Source organism: Watersipora subatra, chromosome 9, assembly GCF_963576615.1.
Source record: "Watersipora subatra chromosome 9, tzWatSuba1.1, whole genome shotgun sequence".
NCBI lineage: Eukaryota > Metazoa > Bryozoa > Gymnolaemata > Cheilostomatida > Watersiporidae > Watersipora > Watersipora subatra.
In genome coordinates this window covers 50,643,348-50,651,169 of record NC_088716.1, presented here as the reverse complement: position 1 = coordinate 50,651,169, position 7,822 = coordinate 50,643,348, and the positions used below count along the sequence as shown (strand labels likewise).

The 7,822-nt window shown below is 32.1% G+C and overlaps 1 protein-coding gene across 1 annotated transcript; it reads left to right on the top strand.

Moving 5' to 3' along the window:
- The first annotated feature begins 2,410 nt into the window (after positions 1–2,410).
- LOC137403838 (uncharacterized) lies at positions 2,411–7,299 on the top strand. Its single transcript, XM_068089906.1, has 5 exons — positions 2,411–2,527; positions 3,575–3,715; positions 4,554–4,669; positions 6,373–6,505; positions 6,889–7,299. Exons 1-5 carry the CDS (start codon positions 2,485–2,487, stop codon positions 6,978–6,980), a joined length of 525 nt encoding a protein of 174 aa, XP_067946007.1. The 5' UTR covers positions 2,411–2,484; the 3' UTR covers positions 6,981–7,299.
- The last annotated feature ends 523 nt before the right edge of the window (positions 7,300–7,822 follow it).

Below are 7,822 nucleotides of genomic sequence, written 5' to 3'. Positions count from 1 at the left end.
TTCAGTTTTAGGAAGACAGCTAATAGGTCATTCTTGTACGTTAAAAAGTGTAGCGGCTACAAGCAACAGCGTATATGATTAACATACGACATCTGTTCTGCATAATAACAGAATCAGTGATTTTAATGTCTTTTAATGTTACCACTTATGTTGGTGCTAGAATTTACTAAAAGGGTTTAAAGCTTATAACGTTACTAAATAAATAGTCAAGCATTTTAACATCAGCTATCATAACATAAACTGGACTTGATAATGAAGAGTAATGCATATATTTCAACTAATCATTGCCTAATACTAATGTTGCTCGTAACACCCTAGCAGATCTCTCCCAAATATTTCAGTAGTTCATTCCAGCTGTTGAAGAACCTCATTAGGTGAATCATAATTTTGTTTCTCCGCTACACTCACAGGTATGCCAAATGATTAACAAATGATTTAATCACAAAGAAACATTATAATGATGAACTGGTTTTTTAATGTAATTTTGCAACAGTTACTATGTACTTTCGTTTGGCAAAGAATCAATTTTTTGTGAAGAACGTGACACAAAAAAACGTATAATCAAACAATAGCGCAAAGACTTACCCAGGGTCAATAAAATTAATGTCTATATTGAGAGTTAAAATAGCAGGTGTTAAAAGTGTTAAAAGTTGTATTTTAAGCACATTTAAAATGAACTCAAATCAAACTTTAGTAGATTTTATCAGAAAGTATCGGCATTTTTCTATCATTTGAAGGTGTTCTTGATGCTTGAGGTGATCTGACTCCTAGGATGTTTTAAGATTAAACTTGACAAAACACTCAAAGAAAAATACGTGTGAAATGATGTCATTAGCTGCTATAGTTTATATCGGCTATTGAGTTCAAGTTGCAGCGTTACTCGTCTCTAGTCTGCTGGTCTCTTTGTAACTATAGACGTCATAATATCATGAACGCTTGATCTGAGTGGTTTAACCACAATCAAGTTTAGTTGATTTTAATCTTGAAACATCTTGGCGGTGAGATCACCTCAATAATCATAAATAATTGCAAGTGTTAGAAAAATAATGATAACTTTTAATAAATCCACTAAAATTTTGTGTTCATTCATCTCTAAGAGCTGACTAAAATTTTTTTGGAATGGTATTTGCTGACATCTATATGATATCTATAAAATATGATCAAAAACCTAATGTATTAATAAAACTGCAGCAGTGTTCCGAGTTTCAGCAACTGTGACATGATACATTTACTCTGTGAGTACTTTTTGTATTTATATTTGGGATTGCTTACACTAACATAAAGTATAGCCTGAAAAGGCGAGTTATCTACATGTATGTCAATTATGATATTGAGTAACTGTTATCTCATGTCTAGACAATGATCAATAGCAAGGAAATCTAATTGCAGCAAACACAAAAGCAGCTACCTGTAGTTTCTGTGGCTGATACCATGTCAAGTCAAGAGAATTTGAGAGAATTAGTTAAGAATATCAACTTTTTATAACGCTCCAAGACTAATATTTAAGGATTAACACAAGTTGAAAATAGGAAGTAAGAGATTTAACTCTCTGGTTGAAGAGGCCACATTTCATAGTTAAGATATATTTCAGTTCATCCTATTCAGTCAGCATGAGTACTTGGAGCATTCCTTAGTTTCTCAGTTCATCCTATTCAGTCAGCATGAGTACTTGGAGCATTCCTTAGTTTCTCAGCTCATCCTATTCAGTCAGCATGAGTACTTGGAGCATTCCTTAGTTTCTCAGCTCAATAGAGATCTCGGATGAAGCTGGCTTTACTATAATGTAGTTCATAAAACTATCCTTCAACACTTGTACAAGTAGGAGCAGATATTATATCTTGGTAGCAAAGAAGTATGTGTAAAAATTTCAAAACGTTTGACATTTGCATTTCAGGGTAATTATTTATTGTTGTAGCTTATACTGAGGCTGAGTTTTTAATAGTGTTGGTAGGGTTGTTAAGATTTAGTATCTACATACTTATTAAAAAGCTAAAAGTAATTTGACAATTGTCTTTACTTTAGAAACAGGCAAAGCTAAATAATTATTTCATCTTTATTCAGTTATTTTCATCGCATCTTAAAAGACAAACAAAACTGACGTAATGAACAAAAAACAGAGAATTAATGCAATTATCTAAAGTCACGTTTGTGTACTTTCAGATGCATGGTGATTGAGCAAATGTCTCATTAGGAAGCAGCGGCTAGCAAAGTTGGCAAGTGTTGAGAGTTTGTGTAAATATATTGAATTATGGAGTATTGCGAAATATTTGATTAGAAATGTTCAACAGAAAGTTGACTAATCACAAGAGAAACTATTCTAAAAGGCTACTGTTAAACCTATTGCTATGGAAACTGAAAGCTAATAACTCATTGACAAGGAAGCGTGACATATGCAGCAAGAGACAGCCTCGATGTATATAAATGCAAGCATGAGCACCTTTCTTCACTTGTCACTCAACAGAAGAACCATAGAAATTAGAAGCCATGAAGATACTATTCATTGCTCTGTTCACTTCAGTGGTCATCGGTAAGTACAGACAATATATTATACCATAGCTGAAACATGGTCTGTACTATTTTAGAAAGCTAGTATTAAAATTCAACTGATAGAATATATTATTTACTCTAGCCAACCAACAAGCATGTTATACATAATAATTTTGTTGCTGAATTTCTGATAGTTCCAAGCTAAAACAGATAGTACTAACACAGGTTGAAGTTGCCTACAGATTGTAAGTAGTCTGTCTACAGCTATTTACAAAACATGTTATATGGTAGAATTCTTCATATCATTATCAGCTCCAATATAACAAATATTCAACACTTTCCATTAGAAACACTATATTCTATGTCTTTTATTTTTTGATTATTAGTGAAATTTTTCCTAATATTACACAATTGTAAACTGATTAGTGAAAATGTCTTGTGGAAAAGTTTACTCAACAAATAGGTAGCTGTAGGAAAAACAGAACGTTTTTTTAGGTATGATAGTTGAAAATGTTAACAGTTAACAAGTAATTTAATAACGGAAGTAAAAATTTAACACATTTTTTTCTTAATAATTACTTTTTTGCACATTGATCCTAAAATTCTATCCATCAACAGAGGAAAAACTTAACATATTTTTATGATATGCTCAACAGCTAGATTTATTTTTTGGCATGGCAAAGAGCATGTACAAAAAACTTGAAAAATGGAATACAAAAGGATATTATGTCTGCTGTTTTTAGACTAGTTATATCTTGTGTCTGATATGTTTCTAGACTAGTTATATCTTGTGTCTGATATGTTTCTAGACTAGTTATATCTTGTGTCTGATATGTTTCTAGATTAGTTATATCTTGTATCTGATATGTTTCCAGACTAGTTATATCTTGTATCTGATATGTTTCTAGACTGGCTATATCTTATGTCATTTTTCTAGACTAGTTATATCTTGTATCTGATATGTTTCTAGACTAGTTATATCTTGTATCTGATATGTTTCCAGACTAGTTATATCTTGTACTTGAGATGCTTCTATACTTGATATATCTTGTCTGGTATGTTTATTGACTAGTTCTTGTTTTTGCAGGCACCACGTGTGCGTTGTCTCTAGGATCAAGTTACACAGGAGCCAAAATAAGGATTGGCGCAAACCATAAATACAGCGCCAGCTATCTCAAGCAACAGTCCTCTTCACTGATTATCACCAACCCTGGTACCGGAAATGCATGTAAGTACTCCATCAGACTTTTTGCATTATTCGCTTGGTTCGATGTAGTCAGCTCCACGCTATTGCCATTATTTTCAAGTGAGTAAGCCAAAGCACACTTTGCTCAGCTGTCTAACTGAAGTGTGCTGTTTATAGGTTTAAATACTTTGAAAATCTTCTTTAGTTGTTGTAGCTTCTCAAATGGACTAGCATTGAATATCTTTTTCATTGGCTTTTAAATATACGACCAAAAACATTTGCTATAAAATATGGCCAACAAAATTTAGGTCAAAGTTATACAAAAATACCGGATAATCTGCTTCATAATTCTCGTACCATTGCCATTTGTCTTTTAGTATATACAACATTTATGTCCGTCAACAAATGTTTTAAATTTATCTATTAAATTTACACCTGTTAATATGTACTTGACTATTAACTATTAATTAATTCATTACATAATTTATCAATCACATTTATCTATACCCACAATCCTTCACTGCCACTATCTTGAAATATTAGAACTAGATATGACTCTTTGTGCCAATGAGAACCAGATTTTTCAGCAGTTCAACTTCTTGCTTTTCACTACATTCGCAGAAAGTACAACTTAACTGAGTCTGGAATAAATCTGAAATATAAAACATTTCTTGACAATGGCTAACTTGTTTTACCCTCAAGATTGTTGTTACTTCCTCTGTATAAGATTGACCTAAATAATACTTAGTTTACAAACCACAAAACTTATATGACATTGTTGTTATTAGACAAACTTTTCTCTGCTAAAGTCTTGCTAGCAACAGCAATCCGCGCCAACACATGTACCTTATTTCAAAGATGTAACACGATACAATTGCAGGGAAGTACCGGTTCACTGTGTGGACTTCAGGAAACAGAGTATTTGCAATGATGACAGGTCAAAAAGCCAGTAAACAGGTGTTCAAGCCTTCTCCAAATTCAGCAGTGACAATGCAGGTAGGTGCTTGGATATTATATCAAATGCGTATCAGTATTTGTAAACATCTTAAAGACTCTCTAAATGTTCCTATAATACTTGCTAAGCATTTTGGAAAACTTCAGTAGACTTGCTACGAGAAATTATCAAACAATAGTACTAAAAAACCAATGAGAGAATGGTCTCTATTTTATAGTGGACAATCCTATCTAACCAATGAAGTCATAGTTTTTATTGTACAATAGCCGATAAAGTAGACTGTCTGTACTTTAATCAATGAGAGCATAGTCTGTATTGCTGTATGTTACAGTGACCCCTGAGGTCGTGATCTGTATTGTATAATACAGATCATGACCTCAGTCGTTGGCTGTATTGTATAATAACAAATGCACTGTACAATAAATAACTGATGAGAACATGGTTTCTATTGTGCAGCAGCCAATCAGAGCATAATATTTGTGCAATAAACAATCTGTTTTGGTAAAATCGCACAGACTCTGTGCTTCTGAAAACAGAGATGAAAAAAGTGTATCAAAAGGAAATGTTTCGCCTGCAGTAAACTTTTATCTTCTCTAATATTGTCTGTTAACTTTAACATAAAAAGAATAAAATGGGAATTTTGGTGATGCTGACTAAAATGTCAAAACAATGCAGTCAAAACACGACATACCAAGTTTATCTGTTCTGAAATTTACTTTGTATGCCACATACAACCATCTCATGTTGGAGTAAATATTCTTATAAAAATAAATTGTATTTTGTTTAATAGTACAATACGATAGTGCTATGCAACGATTATTTAAGTAATTAAGCTTAGCATTAAAGCAAATGCATTATCTAAAATATTGTACAAAATGAAATTTAAAAACTTAATAATATTTGAGAAACTGTAATATAAGAGCAATAAAAAAAACTTCTTATACTTGTGTAAATACACTTAAAATACACATTTTAAATACATGAGTTTAAATTTATAGAATTAACAATTCATAAAATTAAAATACATGTATTTAAACTTAAAATAAAAATCTAAATATGTGTGAAAATACATTAAAAACAGCTGAGCACAAGTTTAACCCACGAAAAGTGAGCAGTGCGCAGGTAGAACAGGTAACAGACAAAGCTTGCCTAGCTTGGATTATGTGAACTTCAAATTAACAAAATTTAGTTATGTTTGCACTTAAATTGGACATTTTTATTCTTTTATTTTTAATTTCCAAATTTAGCTTCTTCACTTTCATTCTTTTTGAGCTTTAAGTTCTTCGAATGTTTTTTGTTCTCCTGAAAAATCTTATAGAATTCAATCTGAAGATGTCTGCTCAGTTTCTTTCTATTTTCTGCCTTAGTTGTAAAGAAAATATTGCCTTCTGCATTTTTCGCAACTTAATGCCAGGAGATACGAGTAAGAAATATGAAGCACTGTTTACAGCTATTTGAACACTGTGAAAGGAGAACTAGTTACATATGTACTGAGCCACAAATCTATCATGCTGCAGGAAACTTCAGATGCCAAATGCTAGAAACTACGTTGTGTTTTAAAACAAATCTTTGCTCAATTTTTGTATCATAAGTTGAAGCATTTGTATGTTGAGTTGATCAAAAATCAAGATTTTACTGAAATTAGTTTTTAAACAAGTTTAAGAATCATTGATCGTTGTTGAATGAATGATTCTACAAAATATTCCAGTAGAAAATTTTGTATAAAAACCTTCATAATTTTTAGAATTGGCAATCTAACCCGACCTCAACATATGACTCAAGAGTATTTGAGTGTTTCAGTGTTGACCCTTTTGATGCCTGCAACAGAATCACTAATTCAGCTCCCAATGTAGTCATACAGCTTGTGAACCCACATGGTAAGTCCAGATCATCACTTTTTCATTCATCCAAATTTATATTAAACTTTCCTTGTTGGTTTATATCAACAATTAGGTGAGAATAAGACAAATTACAAACATATATTGGTGCAACTTAGTTTTATTATTATCAAATTTCTTGTCAAGTGTTCTTGCAAGAGCTAAGTACACAAAGTTGTAGCTCTGAAGAAATAGTAGGTACAGAGACTAAAACAATATCTCCAAGCAAAAGATATCCAGCTAGATTTTCTATCAGGATATCTCGGGTATCTTGGGTTCAAAAATTTTACATCTGTGTCGTCGTTTTCATGAAAAAATAGCATATTGGTGCAGTTGCATCTTAGTTAATACGCAAGTTACAAATTCTTCATTTGATATTGTAGGCAATGAGAAGATGTGCACAGTTTCTGGATCCTCTACCCCAGTCTACAAAAATTGCTGGGGAAGTGAGAGTCACTGGTGGGTTCACGCATAACTTTACAGATGCAGCTACACCTATGCTGACGAAATAGAAGATTACAAAGATAATATATTTTGTGATGATTTGGAAGTTGTTATCACTCGAGAACTACTTTCTTCAGCAGAAGAATGTAACCTTGTATGATAAAGAACATATATTATGTAACTTACCTTTAGTTCTGATATAAATCTGATATACTTAGATTTCTTTTATCTGTTATTCATAATTAACAGCAACCGTGCAATGTTGGCTGACTATAATAGTAATACTCGTTGAATTCTATTTTTCTACTGCACTCCTCTTTACATGGCAAATATAATCTCATGCGCATCTATGATGCTGTGTTATGAATCTGTGTTAGTCACCTTCTCATGACCAGGTGACTGTTTCCATATATTTGACAGAAGATGAGTTCATGCGATTTTTGAAAAAGAGATCTTTCCATAAGCTAAATAGTGTCTATTACTAAAAAGTAAGAATCTTTATATAAAAGAAATAGATTATTGCCAGACCTTCTCTAAAGTATTTGTTTGATAGAGAAACAAACTGTGATAATGCTATGTAAAGCTTTAGTGAGTATAGATACACGCACGCACTCACGCGCGAAAGCACAGTGATCTAGATCTGTGATCTGATCTGATTTTTTGAAAAATGTTTCTTAACTTGTTTATTATATGACTAGCTATCATCTACATTTTTTGTGAGCACAAAAAATTATATGAACAGTTATATGAATAGTTCATGAGTAAAAGTCTTTGCTCACCGTGTATTAAAAACTGTTACTTACTGTAAATATAGAATTTAGTTTCAAGTATTTTTTCAGGGCATACCCTCATATGTACTTAGTTGTAATTACA